Source organism: Monopterus albus, unplaced genomic scaffold (assembly GCF_001952655.1).
Source record: "Monopterus albus unplaced genomic scaffold, M_albus_1.0 scaffold91.1, whole genome shotgun sequence".
In the NCBI taxonomy this organism is placed as follows: Eukaryota; Metazoa; Chordata; class Actinopteri; order Synbranchiformes; family Synbranchidae; genus Monopterus; species Monopterus albus.
Window position 1 is genome coordinate 1,335,726 of NW_018127971.1, and position 17,192 is coordinate 1,352,917.

General features: G+C 40.9%; 2 protein-coding genes across 4 annotated transcripts in view; both read right to left on the bottom strand.

Moving 5' to 3' along the window:
• ncoa6 (nuclear receptor coactivator 6) overlaps positions 1-6,985 on the bottom strand; it is a 13,143-nt gene extending 6,158 nt beyond the window's left edge. The window contains exons 1-10 of the mRNA XM_020608120.1: positions 6,877-6,985; positions 5,831-6,168; positions 5,163-5,318; positions 4,896-5,018; positions 4,343-4,471; positions 3,130-3,894; positions 2,854-2,985; positions 491-1,778; positions 239-360; positions 6-115 (exon numbers count right to left, since the gene is read on the bottom strand). Of these exons, the coding sequence (XP_020463776.1) occupies positions 6-115; positions 239-360; positions 491-1,778; positions 2,854-2,985; positions 3,130-3,894; positions 4,343-4,471; positions 4,896-5,018; positions 5,163-5,318; positions 5,831-6,128 (3,123 nt within the window). The 5' untranslated portion in view covers positions 6,129-6,168; positions 6,877-6,985. The remainder of the gene's footprint in view (positions 1-5; positions 116-238; positions 361-490; positions 1,779-2,853; positions 2,986-3,129; positions 3,895-4,342; positions 4,472-4,895; positions 5,019-5,162; positions 5,319-5,830; positions 6,169-6,876) is intronic.
• Positions 6,986-7,445: 460 nt separating this feature from the next.
• ggt7 (gamma-glutamyltransferase 7) lies at positions 7,446-15,671 on the bottom strand. Of its 3 annotated transcripts, none has more exons than XM_020608156.1 (16): positions 15,532-15,671; positions 14,591-14,912; positions 14,138-14,364; positions 13,849-14,000; positions 13,625-13,742; positions 13,462-13,529; positions 12,907-12,980; positions 12,541-12,734; positions 12,028-12,115; positions 10,938-11,065; positions 10,751-10,839; positions 10,476-10,628; positions 10,240-10,354; positions 10,004-10,141; positions 9,749-9,848; positions 7,446-9,171 (listed from the first exon to the last, which is right to left on the bottom strand). In XM_020608156.1, exons 2-16 carry the CDS (start codon positions 14,808-14,810, stop codon positions 8,999-9,001), a joined length of 2,037 nt encoding a protein of 678 aa, XP_020463812.1. In that variant the 5' UTR covers positions 14,811-14,912; positions 15,532-15,671; the 3' UTR covers positions 7,446-8,998. The 3 variants fall into 3 exon arrangements, with proteins under 3 accessions (XP_020463812.1, XP_020463810.1, XP_020463811.1); XM_020608154.1 differs by having other exon boundaries at positions 14,591-15,154; XM_020608155.1 differs by having other exon boundaries at positions 14,591-15,154; positions 15,379-15,671.
• Positions 15,672-17,192: the final 1,521 nt, after the last annotated feature.

Below are 17,192 nucleotides of genomic sequence, written 5' to 3' on the forward strand. Positions count from 1 at the left end.
TGTTGTTGCTGTTGTTGCTTTTGTTGCTGTTGTTGCTGTTGCTGCTGCTGCTGTTGCATAAATTGTATGGGTACCTGCTGTAATACTCTCTGGTCTCCAGGCTGAGCAGGAAAGCCTAGGTAAAGCACAGAGATGCATATATATACAAAACAAATACACGTACTACTGAAAAATAAAGAGTACTTTAAAGCCGACCAACTGAAAACAAAATAATAGCAATTAATTCTGTGCAATTTACCTGCAGGCCTGTTGGCAAAATCAGGGATTTTGGGACCAGAGTTGTCTAAACCCAAACTCTGTTCGCTTCCCAGACTGGGCAATTCAGATTCCTCCATGCTAGCGGCAGTCACATCAAGGCTACTATGAAAGAAAGAACAAATAAATGAAGTTTGATCACAAAAAAATAAAAACAAACTCAAGGCAACAGTAGTACAACATTTCAACTGTCTACTTTTGCAAAAACAAAACAGTTATCGCTACAGATTATTACCCTAATCCCTCTACTTGCTGTTGTCCCTCTCCATCTTTTGGCTTCTTCTTGCGTGCTGGTTTCTTCTTTTTGGGTTTGGCCTGATTGCCAGCCCCTGCTCCTTGTTTTCCTCCTGGCCCAAACTGACTGGCTGAGATATCACTCTGTAGCAAGTTGACCAGCAGTGGGCTAGTCAGTGTAACATCCTTGCTGACAGGATAGCCACCTGGCTGTCCACATGGTCCCCCCATTGGTATCTGACCTGGAAACTGTGAGTTAAAGTTCATGCCATGGCCAGTAAAGTGGCCATTTCCCATCTGCATGTGCTGGGGGCCCCCCATCATGCCTTGCTGCTGTGCCTGCATATCAGGGACCATCTGTTGGACCCCCAAGTCTCCTGTCCCACTACTGGGATCTCCCAGAGAATGTGGGTGTTGTTGAGCTGCCTGTTGTTGCTGCTGCAACATGACTTGCTGCTGCTGTTTCTGTTGCAACTGTTGTTGGATAAGAGGGTGACCAGCAGGTAGCCTCATCTGTTGCCCATGCATGCCCATAACTTGATTAGGATTGCCAGCAATAGCAACCTGCTGGGGTTGTGGCTGGTTCATCTGCTGATGTTGTGGCTGGTTCAGCTGCTGATGTTGCTGCTGCTGCTGCTGCTGCAACTGGTGTTGTTGCTGATGTTGCAACTGCTGTTGTTGGAGCTGAGCCATTTGCTGTTGCTGTTGTGGAGTCATCTGCTGTGGGCCAACCTGACTCTGGAACTGAGTCATGTTACCTGGAACATTTGGAGAAGGGCCACGCATCATCTGGCCAGGCATGACTGCAGTTGGCATCTTGCCTCCAAACGCCTGCTTGTTGCCTTGCATCTGGTTGGCAACCATTTGTTCCATCATGGAGTTTTGTTGCTGTTGCTGCTGCTGCTGCTGCTGCTGTAGGAGCATAGCCTGGTGTCCTTGGCCTCCAACCATCTGACCCTGCCCATGCATCACCCCCTGGCCTTGCTGAGGCATCATCTGCTTGGGTGGGGTCATCCCTCCTCTCTGCCCTTGACTGAGAGGCCTTGAGAGGATAGTCTGACCTCCACCCTGGCCTTGAACCATCTGGCTGGGGGAGGAGGACACGGGCTGAGCCTGATGCTGGAGGCCCATCATCTGGGTCTGGAGGCCAGGCTGTTGTTGGCCCATACTAGGCCCAGCGGTTGTACCAGGAGGTGGACCTGCCATACTACTTTGTGCACCAATAACATTGGGTTGGCCATGGTGTGGACCCTGCATCGAGTTTGGTGTGGAGACTGATGGCTGAGCTCCTGATGTAAATGGTGGGGAATAACATGAAGAAGTGTTACTAAAATGGGTTTCACAACAGGTAATAAGACACTGTTTATTCTACTAACTGCATGCCATGTCATGGCATCTCAAATGAGACAATGGAAACATCAAAGCAGTTTGTCAAGGCTTAATCAACCATCAGACAGGGGGCTGGCATGTAATGAGTTTGGTCTTTGAAAATTAGGCCCTCCAGTTTCAAATAATAAAAGGTCCCATTAGAACCCATTCTTCCAAAAGTAATAATCCTGCAATCTTGATGTGTTTCTATTCTGAATGTTCCACCAACAGTGTTCACACTTGACTAAAGTATTACCACTTGTGAATGTTTTAGGATGTAATAGTGATATTCTAAATTAAGACAAAATAATTCCAACTATGACTGGATTACTGTGAGAATAATTTATTTTACCAGGACCTGAAGTCGCAAATCTCTATGATCAGCTGAAAGCATTATTAATTGTAAATAGCTGTGATAAACCTTTATAATATCAGTAACGAGTTCATTACTTTTAATTACTCCTACCATTTCAGTCCAGTGGTTATAGCATCAGCAATATTAGGTACTGGTAATAATAACATTAACATTTACTCAAACTTAAGGCCTACAACAATTAATTGTGCCATTATTATATCCCAATATTTAAATATTTCATACAACTAATTAATATGAACAAATTTTAATCAGAGTTCATTAAATTAGTTTTCTGTGGAAAAACCTACATCTTTATGTAAATTAATTAGTTACTAGTTTTGCAGTAGTTAATATACATACAGAAAATTCAGTAGTATATCTGTCAGCAACAGTTTTTTAAGTGCATATTCTACAGCTATGCGCTGTGACAAGAACATTTATTTGTCAAATACAACACATCTTGTCTCAGTACTTGTGGTAGCTATATATTAACAAATGTAAGGGATCTGTATAACTACAGATTGTTTTTAAGTAGTGATTATCAGCCTTAAAAATTCAGTACTGTCTATTAGTCAATTCAAAACAGGTGCATTTCCCCCAAGACATGGCCTTGCATATCTGCAGAGTTGCAGACTTTTTACCTGTGTGAGTTATCGCTTGGCTGCTCTGTAACTGTTGAGGGACTCCTCCACCAGGGGTTCCTGGAGTGCTAGCACTCAACTGACCTTGGATAAAGTTAGGAGTTGGAAAGCCCATGGGGCGCTTTGGCATGCCTGCAATCAGTATTTGTGGATTTTATGTTTTAGACATGAGAATACAACATAATAACTTTAGCATATACTAATTTACAAGAGCAAAAAAAAGTTTTTTGATGTACATTTTAGTCCAACAAGAAAATGTTACCAACATGAACCCACCTGGGTGAACCTGGGCCCCAGGCTGTCCATGCTGGGGTATTCCCATGAATCCTTGTTGCATGTTACTCTGTTGGCTGAGGGAAGCTCTTCCTGGTGAACCAACACCCTGAGGAAAGCCCTGAGGAGTTGTTGGTCTCTGAGCCATCATGGGAGGAGTTCCCGGTGAACCCTGCTGAAAAGGAGATGAGGAGGAACCAGGGGACTTGGCGGTTAGGTTGGCCTGTGGTCCAGAAGCTGGTTGAAGAGGTGGAGGGGGTCTGGGCGGTCCCGCAACACCACCAGGTCCTGCCTGAGGGCCTTTAGGCTGGGGGGCAGCAAACTGACCCATTTGCTGCTGTTGCTGTCCCATGGCACTGAACACCTGACCAGCCTGCTGGCTGCCAAACGGGTAAGGGGGCGGAGGGTGGCTGGGTGTCTGAACTGTAGCAAGTGAGGGTGGGCGTTGAACCATTTGGGCTTGGGGTGGGGGTTTTCTCCATGCAGGGCCTACTTGGGCGGCTTGCTGCTGGAGGACCCCAGAGGGCAACGGGTTCCATCCAGGAGTCATAGCCATCTGGCCTGATGGGTTGAATGGAGGCCTAGGTCCAAGCTGGGAGAGCTGAGCTTGCTGTTGTGGCAGCTGCTGCAATGCAGCAGGGTTGAGTGGTCTCCCACCCTGCAGAACCTGCATGTGATGAGGAGCCTGAGATGCCATGGAGCTTGAGCCATGTGGACCAGCCTGTTGCTGCTGAACTGACATACCTGGCATCATTGGATCCATCACATCTGTGATAGAGAAAGATAGTTTTTTCATTACTGTATTGTTCAAGCTATAAGAAACTCAAAATTATAATATGAATCACTTGAAGTACAGGAAAATCCAACCTGAACGTAGTGCTGGTTCGATAAAAGGAGAACAATAATGATGAATGATAAAAATCTCCATGATAGTGATCATAAACAAATGTGGAATTTTCAATCGATAAATGTGTCGGTTCTGCATCTGAGCAACTCGCTGTACTATCACCCTGTTATACCATAGCACTAGAGTTATCTAGCCAATATGTGTAGGACCAAAACAAGGAAGCGCGCACACACACACACATGCAGTTTATTGGACGACAGTGAGGACAGCTTCATCATTAATGGCATTACATGCATTTATAAATAATTATTAATCAATATGAACGAAATATATTGTGATAATATTGGTGGCCATATCGCCCAGCCCCACCTGAACCTGTCTGTGAAGATGGTCTTGGAGCACGAGGATTCATCTGTCCACTGTTGCCTGGTACCATAGCCTGACTTGTCATGCCAGGCCCAGAAGGAACGATCGAGGGATTAGCCATCCTTATCCCTCCTTATGGAAATAAGTGAATATAAAATCATTATGTGCAAACAAAGAAATAGCTCATACCTATCACATGTCTAAACACAGATAACACACTAAAAATTAATTAATAATTAATGCTTTTTAACAGACTAAGGAAACAAGAACTAAAAAACAAGCAATGCATTCAAATAATTTTGGTCTTTATAGGTTTTTTTTTCCTGTCCTATGGATGCCCATGTGTTAGAAATAAATAAGAGAAAAACATTCAATGTTTGCATATTACCTAATGTACCAAACAAATAAGAGAAAAACATTCAATGTTTACATATTACTCACTGTACCAATACCCAAAAAGCTTTCAAAATCTACCACTACTACCCAAAAATCAAGCATTCAAATGATTTCAGTCTAGCTGGTATATAGTGACCATGTATAACCAGTAAACTGATACCTTGACCAGGTTGACCTGGAAATCCAACATCCATTCTCATCTGGCCAGCTGCTCCAATTGGTCCATTTACTCTGACTTCTTGTCCCCTATTTGGTCCCACAGCCACATTGATGGGTCCTTCCCCTGAAAATCAATAGAGGGGGCATCGATAACACTTGCTCCAAGTGATCCATTTGTGCCCTTTATTTTCAAGTACCGCAGACAAGAAAACATTGTCTCGTGCAACCCTTTTTCAAGGATCAAAGAGTTTGAAGGCTGTGCTATTACCTTCTATCTGCACAGAGAGGATCCCCAGGTCTCTGAGCTGCTGCTGGTTGTTCTGGGCCAACACTCGAAGTCGTTCAGCAGCATCTCTAGGAATGTTGAAGGTAACCCGCACACTGTTCCAAGGCTCCACATGCTGTGGCTGCAGCCTCTCAGAGCCTAAAGGAGGAACATTCAATGAATACAGGTTGCAATTACAGTGTACAGAAGATGGAAAAGAAACCTAGAATTTTTTCAACATACATAACTGTTGCTGAAAATAACAGCACAAACAGAGACATATTTCAAATAGCTAAAAGTAGAACCACAACATAACTGATTTAAGTATTCATCCTATTAACCATGACACACCTGCATAACTTCATTTGCCACTACAGTGCAATCTTTTATTGATCAGTGTCAAAAAAAAAAACTCCTTACACCTATGATTCTATGTTGTAAATAATAAAACCTGAAGAGGACCACGGGGTAAATGCTTCTTTAAGCACTGTACTGACATAGACAGAAAGGCTGGAAGTCTGAAACAAATAAATGTAATAGTAGGTGCTCTACAGTGGCCATTTTGTATACAACTATATTGGGTAGCTCATATTTGTTTGTGTGTGCTTTGAAAAACCTACTGTACTGTTTTTCCAACATAAATAAGAGTTTAAAACAATATTAAAACTAACCCATATCAAGCATGTTTGGTATCCCACTAAGGACAGTGTCAAGTTTTTGTGTGAAGTCCTCATCCTCCATATTCCCTTGAATGGCAACAAATACTGTAAAATCTTGTCCATCCCCGCTGTTTTCTTCTGTGCCATCTTGCTTGCTGACTTTATTCACTGCTGTTGCTGTGCTTCTATGGCAACTGTCAGCATCTTCTCCTGCATCATCCCCAACACACAAGGTCCTGTCAGGGTCATTATCAGTTTCCAGGTGCTTTGTCCTCTGGGACGGCCCATGTGGAGTACGTCCATGTGCCATCCTCCCTTCTTACTAGGAGTGGCGTTTGAACAGTTTTATCCTGAAATTCCACACGAGACAACGATCACTACTAAATCCTAGACATAGTAAAAACTGCTTTATACAGTTAAGTTGGTAAATACACTGTTTCAAGTGACACAAGTATAAAATACCCATTTCTGTAAATCCACAAGATAACCCTATCATAGTAAAGCTAACGTTTACAACACACCTGTACGATAGTGACATCACTATGACTGGTGATGAAGTTGTAATGGCAGATATAGCGTCAAGTGTCTACATAAGGAGAGTATGTGTTCGAGATATCTTACCTGCTGTGTGATTTGCAATAATGTCACATACACTGTAAAATGCGCGACCATTAACGGTGGGTTAACATGGTCGGCCCCACAGTAGAACGGGCCTCAGCGCAAACGTTAAACTCGCCTGGGCGAATATAAATATTCCGTATCCCATGTCATTGCGCATTTCACTGCAGGTATGAACATCATTTAAAACACAAATAAATATGTTTCTAGCAGACACGGCACAATGAAACAGGCTCAGTTTAACGCCAAGGCGGGTCCTGCTGGCTTCACCGAACGCCCCGGTTAGCACTCGCTAGCTACGTTAGCTGGGTAGCACTACAGGTAACGGTAATTCATCGCAAATGCATTCAAACACAATTCATTAGCATCCCTGTTCGTTAGCTTTGACTTCCTATATATCACCAGGAGTAAATTACGCATGAAAAATATAAAAGCCTCACCACATATATTCATCTGAAAATAAGTCAATCAGTCGACATCTGCTAGCCTGATTAGCTAACAAAACATGAAGTCAGAAATTAAGCTAGCAAAACAAAAACTACTTCCGGTAGAGCTTTCCAAAATAAAATCCTAATTGAGGAAGCAGAAGCAACAATTTTTAAGTCAATATTGACGTAAAAATTAAGCAGTTAAAAACCATTACAGTTTCATTTCCTTCAAACATCTTCTTTGCTAAATCAGTGTTTCAATTTAAATGAAATCGTTGATTCCTAGTACCATGTCATTTTAAGTCTAAAGACCTGTTTTCAATTTTCTGAAATGAGATCAAAGTTAAGGGATTTATGTAGTGCTTGAAGCCATGGATCCAACTAAAACACAGACTTTAATTTAATTATTGCATTATCTCTATGCAAATCTATGCAGCGGAATCTTGACTGTTGTGCAGATTCATTGGACATTGGCATTTATTAATAATAGGTAATACATAGGAATTTGTTAAGTACATCAGCTCAGTTGTGTCAGAAGTGGTCATCCAAACTCTCATCACTTACTATGTGGATAGAAAAATAATTCTACCTAGGTCAGATACTCCAAATACACATGTATGGAGAAACCAAGAGACAAACATTTCAGCATTAGGATGCATGAAACATTTAATTTTTGTGTTTGAACAGTGCTCATTTTTATTAAAATGTGATACAAATGCATATGGAATCAAACATCAGATGTTGTGCAAATGTGTGCATTAAGGTATGGTACTCTACTGTATTGGCAACAAGCATCAACAGTCATATTGCACTGGTACCCAACAAGAGAAATAAGTTAAGTTAAGCATGTTTGATCAGTCAGCACCGGCCTTTTCTGGATGTAAATTAAACCATTTGTTGGTTCTTACTTCAAATATACTACCAAGAATAATTACACACAAGTACACAAAAATAAGCATGTATTTTCTCAGATCAGCTGATTGAATGCACTGTGTTACAGCAGTAGACATAATGTATACAGCCCAACAAATCTTCATATAAAACCAGACAGATTACATTCAATCCAACTCTAAAGAATCAGATTATTCCCATTCTAAAAATAAGTATCCCCACTCTAAAAAAAAGCTTTAAATAAGAACATGATCATGCAACAATTTGAATTACTTAAATTATGCATCTAAATTAACTTAATCTGTGATTACTGATATTTATTTTAACAGCAGCAGGTCTACCAAACAATATGTTTTCACAGCTAAACACCATATAAGACAGAACAGTAAATAATGCTGTCCATGTCCAGTTCAGAATAGTCTAGTTAAGGTGTGACAATGCAACTATTAATCAGTGGTTTAAATATTATCCGTGCAGATTCTGAGTCATCCAGGTCATAGAAAAATCAACTGGTCTAGGTTTTTAGGTCGAAGACGTTTCACCTCTCATCCAACAGGCTGAGAGAACTGATGAAGAACTGTGATTTTTTTTGTGTTATCTGGAATAACAGTGAGCTGAAAAACTGCACAGAGGACCATGCACATGTTGTAAATGGTGACTTCATGGTGCGGAATCAGTCATTTTTAATGTCTGCCCATTCTTACAGAGAATCCATTTGTTCGTCATGAATTTACCTCAGAATTCCTGATAACAAATTCACAGTGCAACTCTCTTTTTCACATCCACTGAGTAAATCTACTTTAAACCCCTTAAATTTACTACTTTGTTTAAGTGGCAATGGAATGCATCAGGTGTTAATTTTTTAACACACCTTGCACTTGTACACTGTTCTATAGGCTACAGACTTTGATGCCATTAATGAGATGGACATATTTTCAACACTATCTACCAGTGAGACATGAGGCTGTGATGAGAGGGCATACCACAAACAGTATGAGACAGTCCTTCCTTTGTAGTTTTCTACGCGTCATAAAAATCTGAGGATCACTATCAGTATCCTACAAAGTAATCTCAGAGGAAGCTGGATATCTTGTTGAAGACTGTTTTGTTTTTTTTTCAGACAGACAACAATGCTTGGCTTTTAAATTATATTTGCTGAACTAGTTCATCAGCAGTTTCTTTACTCCCTCAATAATATAATGTGTTACTCTTACTCCATTATGTGTACTGGACAGAAGATGCACTAGGGTATTTTGGACATAATGAGGGCAGAGGCATCAGAACTACGGGGGTCTTTCACTCCAATGATGAGGTCATTGCTTCTCCGGGTTCCCTCCACCAATGAGAGAACATCTATTCTCTCAACTTCGTGACCTTTGGCCTTCAGCAGCTGCACATCTTCATCTAAAAACTCCGCTATACGAGAGAAAGGGACAGTGGGAGACAGAGGATGATCTGAGGTTAGTGGGAAGACTGACCACTAAAAAAATAAATAAATAAGAGTTCCTTTAAACCTGGTATTCAAATGTAATGTTGATTTCTTAAAGGAAGATAACACTCAGCATGAGTTCACATAGCAGGTGTGGCAATCAGACTGTTTTGATTGTGTCTATGAGGACTTTCAGTCACGCAGATAATTGAATATCATGTCTTAAACCATGCACATGTCCAATAGCCTTTGACTTAGTACTTTAAGCTATGATCAGATTATATTTTATATTGCAGTGTATATCATATTTTATTATTCTATATAAACATTTTCAAATGAATTTTGTTTTAAGCAGATCAAGCTGCAGATCAATCTTTTCACATCACTAGAAAGACATAGTATTTTACTATACTATGGTAAACCTCTTACTGTATATACCTACTGCCTTTGTTTCCATGACCATAGAGGCACTTGCTGTTTTCCAACCGACTCATTTCCTAATAACAGGAAACCAACATATTAGGACCAAACTACACAATAGAATGATCAGTTGGAAAAACTCACAGTCAACGAGGAGAGTGTTGGGTTGCAGCTGTGGGTGGAGTCTCCCATATGCCAAACTGTCACTCATATTTTTACGCAAAGACAAAACATTCATCAGCACCTGTGAATAGGCATATATATGTATGAGAGACAGAGCAACATAACATGGGCAGATATTTAATTTAAATTAACAACATTATCAGATCAAAAAGCCATATTACTAAAAATCTAACCGTCAGTTATGAATGTGTTTAATTCTTCCAGTATGTAAATAACCTGTGTAATGCCACTGAGAGTTTTCTCTCCATTAGAAGACCCAACAGCCACGTATGTGCCACATATCCCGATGGCTGGCCTCACTGCTGTGGGCATCAGGAAGGACATGGGCCTCTTCCCAGGCTGGAGGCTGTTGTGCTAGAGCAAACAAGACCAAACACCATCAAAAGATGCTGTAACAAATCTTCAGATGCAAATAAATTAATAATCAATTAAACATAAAAAGGTGCAATTACCGGATTAGGTGATGAGTTCTGTGTTTTATTAGGCCAGGAGAAGTCCAGGATCTGGCTATTCAAAAGGATTCCAGAGGAAGTCACTATCCCACTGCCAAATGGTTTATTAAGAGAGCTACAACAGCCAAACATAAGAAATGGCCTTAGTGGAAATTTTGCAGTAATAAAATTAATCTCTCTTAACAACCACTTAAACAAGCAATGTGCAATAGTAGCCCAGTTAAAACCTGATGTACCTCATGACTGACACAATGTGGTTATCTGGGCCCATGACCATGACCTGAGCAGCTGCTGCACCCTTCTCCAAGGGAAATGATGGAGTGTAGTGAGTGACAGGGAATGCCTGTACGTCACTGATCATATCGCGGAATAGGGAAGCCTGTGATTTACTTGGAGATGGAAACAACAAAGGGCAGTGTTCACTGAGAGGCCTCACTGAATTAGGATGGATATACTATATATATACACTATATACTACACCTATACTATATACTGTATATACACACTATACCTCAGCATCTTGGTGACAGTCTCTGAGACAGAAGTGTCATACACGGGGTCCCCCAGACCACTAGCCAGGCCCAAAGCTATCTTCACAGACTGGAAGAGTAAATACAAAATGAAAACAAATTCCACATAAGTAACTGCACTTAGCACATTATTTATACTGTATACAGGTGAAGCAGCTGATACACTACCTCTGCAATCCAGTGGTAGGTGTTGCTGCTGGGCACCTGGCTGGTAATGTTGTAGCCCTCCAGAATATTGAGAGCAGTGATCAGGGCAACACCTGCGTGTGGGGCTGAGGTTGCCATCACACGATGTCCTTTAGAAACAACAATAAATTGTAAGATCAAAAAATGTAATAGTTTCTGTAGTGTTATGAAGTAATTCTAGTGGCACAATAAAATAGAACAAAGCACAGAAACACTATCAATAACAGTTGAAATGAAGTGTTCCAATTATAATGCAAAGGAAATACAAAATGTTTACAATACAAACATAATATAAAGAACCTACAGGAATGATTAAAAGATACACCTAGCCTAGATGAAACTAGCTCAGTCTAATAAAGCAGTCGTACAATCAGTCTTATGATCATAAAGGTGACAATGTTCAGGTTCTGTTGAAACAGTTTTGTTGATTAAATGGTCACTTTGGAAGGTGTGGTTTGTCCTGCCATTTAACTGTACTGTGTTATACAGAGAGGTGTTTCTGTTATTTAACCTAACCTTCCTGATATCGCTGGGGTGGACACAATAACAGAAACACTTGTCAGTATAACCCACTATAATTCAACAGAACCAAACATCTCTGAAAATGATCATTCAGTTGAATCGGTATGTCTCTAAAACAGTTTCAACAAAAACTGAACTTTATGACCATGAAGATTTATTGAATTCCAACTGCTTGTTGCATTAGACTGCACTAGTTTCAGCTGGGCGTACCTAATAAACGGCCCAGTGAGTGTAAAGCAGATGAGAAAAGAAGGAAAAAGAATATCTGAATACACAGGAAATGTGTCACAGCCATAACATTTGCATTTATGGCTGTGACATGACTGCAGTTGACAGCCCATGGCCAGTGACAGCCCATGCTTATGTAAACAACATATTCAGGTGTGCAGGTGTTACCTTATCAACATGCACGTGTCTTTGGTCATTATTCACTACATGTTTGAAGGAGACACTATACTTACAGGAACACTAGAAAGATTATTCAGGTCAAGCCAAGTTAATGTTATGCTAGTGTATCTCTGATATAAACAATATCTAAACAGGTATTTACCCTGATAGTTGATCTCTGCCGGCTTCTGTAAGACTGTACTGTAGTTTTTAAAGTCATTCTCTGTGAGGACTCCACCCCTTGCTTGTACCTAGTAAAAATGCATAGTATGTTTCAGTTTAAAGTTCATGAGTCATCTGATTTCTACTACTTTAATAAATGCCTTCATAGGCTAATAATTCCCAAAAAAACTAGGTGCCTTATAAAAGAAATTTGCAGTGTTCCTCTGAAAACTGAGTGAATGTCACAGGCTGGTATAACATAGATTTCTCCTCATTTATGTCCTGTTTGCATCCCATACACACCTCATGTGAAACCTGACATAACAGTGTGTCACTTAGGGTTTTCATTGAAATCAAGTCAAATTTTAATGCAGCAGCCCCACAATGAATGATATTTGTGAAATTTAAAAGATTAGTGTTTGAGGGATAAAAGTGACTACCCATGGAGACTATGCAGAATTCATGACTACTTATATAATCATAGCTGGAGATGGGGGAAATAATTCTTCCTTACTGCTGCTGCCATCTCCTGCGTCAGATTTCCACTGTAGAACTCCGATATCCCCTTAACTGCGATAGCATCCAATATGGATGCCAAATCAAGACGTCTGGTGAACAATCCAGACAGAGGAGCCTGGCCCTTGGGGAGGAACAAATTCCGAAATGCATCGGACATGTTTTGGTCCTTAACTTTAGCCAGAGCGTCGGCTAGGGAGAGACAGGAAAATAAGATGAGCTCATTTATATCACTTCACTTCATGTTGTTCAGGACCACCACTGGGACCGGGAGATAATACTGGTGTGGTTTCCATCGCAGCAGCAGTGACATTAGTGAGAGTCACTTCACTCAGTGATTTGTACTATATTAGACTATACTTACCTAAGTCATGAGTAACATTAAATCCATTTCTGGCCACATCTGCTGCCATGGTAACCACATCCTTCCATGGCAACCTGTGGGAAACAAAGACCATGTAAATCTGGTTTGGTTTACAAATGTATTAATGCACTCCGAACTCCCTAATTATTATTATTCTGCCAAATTGATAACCCACAAAAGATCTAGCATAAAATTCATCATGCATCATTTATATCACTTCACTTCATCTTATTAGCAGTTGAGGCATCAGGACCATGATAATTACACTGTATCAGAGTAATTACAAGCCAACATTCTTTTAGAACAGCTGGTGACACTTTGCAATTTCACTGCTTTAGTTCTGACCACTGAAACAAACACAGGTTTTGTCTCAGAGAGGACCTAAATATCAGATTTTGCTATTCTTTTATTCATAAAGGGCATGTGAAACACAGGCTCACCAAGTGAAGCAAACAGTGATAGAGCATGATAGAATGCAGAAGACCTAGAAGCCAGTGCAAAGACTGCAATTACTGACAGCATGAAGAAAGGCTTAACTAATAATAGTTACCATACCTGCCATAGAGCTCATGTGCCTGATGCATCCCACTGAGCATGCCCGGTACACCCACCAGCAGACCTGGCTGAAATACAACACCATGTTAACAGGACAAAACAATCAGATTGTCTTCTGCTTACTTTGTAAACTCTAAGAGGTATAAAAAAAGAGTAGTCATACATTAAGATTAAGGTTTGTCAGCATCATATCTCCATGGATGGCAGATGGTGCAGTCTCTCTGAAGTCGATGATCCTCGTCTCATTCTTACGGATGTCATGCACCAACATAACTCCGCCACTTAATTAAATAAACAGAGCATTAAGTTGGATCTTTTTTGCATCCAGCCAAGTCTAAGAACCTGAGTGGTAATCCTGTTTAGATTAGATGTTTTACTGTAACGCACCCTCCTATACCAGAGGTATGAGGGTGGATAATTCCCAAACACAGGGCAGCAGTGATGGCAGCATCAACACTGGACCCCAGTTTTCCCAGAACATCAAAGCCAAGAGTTGTACACCGAGCCACATCTGTCACCACCGCTCCTTGATTAAAGACCTTGCAATGAATGGAAGAACAAAGACTGAAGGGAGAGACTGTTCATGTGTCACTGGGCTTGGGCTTGTGTGGGAGGAAGCATCTGAAAACATCCGTAATCCCAAATCCCAACATGGTTAACATGCACACACCCATACCTGCGGGTCTCCAAAGTAGATCTGCATGATGAGAGCAACAGTGACTCCTGTGGCGAATGTTAGACAGGCTGTGATAATGACTGTCAGTCCATCTCGCTGGCAAGCACAGCCTTGTGCAATGGGGTCTGTTGTGGTCTCCCGCAGGGAATCATCATCATGGCTGGCCAAGTCAGAGGCTGAGGACGGGAGACGCTGGAGGCGAGCCGACTTCAAAAATATATCTGGATCTGGGACATGCAGCACAAACCAAACAGCTTAAACTAAACAAACAAGAGCAGTACAACATGTATAATATACATCATATGATCTGCTATCATGAGCTGTGAAAGCAAACAACAAATGGAGATGTGACTAAAAATGCCACTTAATTAATCTATGTCCATATCCAGAATCCTAAACACGCTTTTCTAAAGGCTTTGTGAAAGCTATATATTTAATAGAATAGCATCTGACCTGTATCTTGCTCACTCAGGACGTTGTCATCTTCTTTGCGAGATTTAAGGGTGTTTTCCCCAGACGTCACATCATCCTCTGGCAACCTGGGGAAACTAGTGATGCTCATGTAGTCCACCGGAGAGTAGGCACTCCCCAAGGTTGTCTCCAGATTTGCGTCTTTATCTGCCATATATCCACTTGGGTTCCCTGCCACAACTTCAGACGTAGGACTGTACATGACTGCTGCTGATCAGGCAGTCACACTGTTAACCTGTCTTTATTTTTAGGGTGTGAGGGAGTTACTGTAAGATGGCCATATCTCCAGTTACATCTGTTGTTTCTGGAATGACCAAGCACACACCTCCTACTGTCATCCAGACGAAAAAACCACTATAATATACGTTTATGAACCACTAGAGTTGCTATGCGCTTTCACATTATTCGGCCATTCACCCATTCGCACTGCCAAGCACTCACGCATTCACACACCGGTGACCGGGAGCAACTCGGGGTTCAGAATATATTTTTGATAGGCCAAGACAAAGCTGTGTAGCTCCGATGATGTTGCATTTTTCCAGCCACCTGCAGAGAACGACAAACCTTACACATCAACCAGTTTAACTTCGAGATGCATTTGTCTCTCCTTCATACACACGCTAATTAAATTATTATAGGAATTGCCCTAGGCAAACAGACTACATAGAGCAAATGCTGAGATGCGACAAGATGTCTGCCTGTTTAGCTATGCCGCAGAAAGGTGTTAAACTATATCATTAGTTATTTTTTTAAAACAACAACATTATTACCGTTTAAAACAACCAGAGAGCCGCCGAGCTGCTGCTGCTGCTATTTGCGTGTCCCATTTTAATTCACCGCGCTCTCACAAGCTAACTCTTCTTTCTCATAAATCTGTACAAACGTGGCTACAAAAGGCTCAAACCATCTTAATGTTTGCTTACCGTAGTCCTAAAATACGTGTGTGATCAAATACAAATCATCCACGACGGTGTTAGTCTGGATTTTACAGACAAACAGGCAGGTGAGTGCAGCTCTCCGTCACCACCAAAACCACAACAACACAGGGAAGTCGGCTTCACATTACAGGTCGGAACAACCCGTAAAACCCAAGTTGTCCGACCGGCGAAACTGGTAGCTACATTATACACATATTTTTTGAATACGTCTTACCTGAATACCAAGGGCAACACGGAATGATTTTTATCATTATAATTTATATGGAAACATTGTTAAACCATGTACATTCACAAAGGAAATAATTACAGGACGTGTTGCCGGCTTGGTGCCAATATAAGACGTACTTCACGATACATGGCGTTGGAGCCATAAAGATAAATCTTATTTCCTCTACTAGTGACCAAATCCCTTTTAAACAGAGAAGCTTTGAGCCATTCCCCCACCCCCACCACCACTACCACTACCAATACCCCCACTATTATAGTAGTAGTCAATTGAAAAACCTCCCTTAAAAACTGGTTAAGCAGGTTATAGCAGAATGTTCCAATGTTCCAGCAGTCCCTTCATGGCCGAATTATCCTGGGAGGAACCCAGGCCAAAAAAGCTTGATGGTCTCCTCTTGACCCACATTAACAGAAAAGTATTTGACCAGAATTTTGATATTCCCTCCATCCTGTAAGTTACCTTTTAAGGAAAAATGCCCAAAAAATCACAAGATGAGGTTTTCTGTGTTGCTGTAATTACTTGAAACACAGAAAGAAAGTAGTTTGCTAAAACAAACTTTCAAACTAACAAGCACAATATAAAATAAAACAGCTGAAATCTTAAAAGTAGATTTAGACAGAGTGTTTCTAAGACTTGGCACAAGATGGAGATTTGTGCTTTAGTTGTGCAAATTTTTAACAAATCTGTGAATAATCAAATTATGTAAACACACGTGGCATACAGTGTACCTGTGCTCTGGAGGCCTCTAGGCAGTTGTTTGCTTTGTCTGTTTGGTAAATCCAGCCCTTCCATAAGTCATGTTTTTTTTCTTATTCCTCCTCGTGGTTAAATAGGTGCAGAAGACCATATGCTCAGCTGAACATATACAATATCCGTGATCTTTCAATGGGAAATTATCCACGTAAAGGTCAGAGGTCAACTACAGGAGACTCAGCATCTTCCTCAGCACACCACTGAGGCTTGAGCACTCTGCTTATCCTTCCGTGTATACATTATATTTTGTGTTCTTATACAACAACCTAAGTCGTTTTTTTTAATCATAGCAGCACACCCATATTTAGCCTACAGACTATATACACACTGCGTTACCACACTCATCTAATCACCTCTTCCTTGTTTGACTTCCATCTGCACGTCACTGGTGGAGTGTTACAAGGAATATATACTCAGGCATACTCAGGTACTGTACAAATGAACAATTTTATGCTTTACTTTTGTATTTCCATTTTATGATCATTTATATTTATATGACATTATTTAAGATTTCTTAATCACGTGTTTTATTAGTTTCCTCTTCCCCAATGATATTAAAATGCTTCTTACATATTATTATTACATCAGTACTATCCATCTCAGGACCCAACCCCAGCTGACTTTGGGTGAGAGGCAGGGTACATCCTGGACAGGTCACCAGTGTATC

Bases quoted from the DNA above. Each gene is read 5' to 3' on its own strand.
- ggt7 (XM_020608156.1), bottom strand. From the start codon at position 14,810: ATGTACAGTCCTACGTCTGAAGTTGTGGCAGGGAACCCAAGTGGATAT. The intron at 13,743-13,848 runs GTGCGTTACAGT...TATTTAATTAAG, and splicing joins CATACCTCTGGTATAGGAGG to TGGCGGAGTTATGTTGGTGC. The intron at 10,629-10,750 runs GTATAGTGTGTA...TCCATCTCCAAG, and splicing joins ACTGTCACCAAGATGCTGAG to TAAATCACAGGCTTCCCTAT.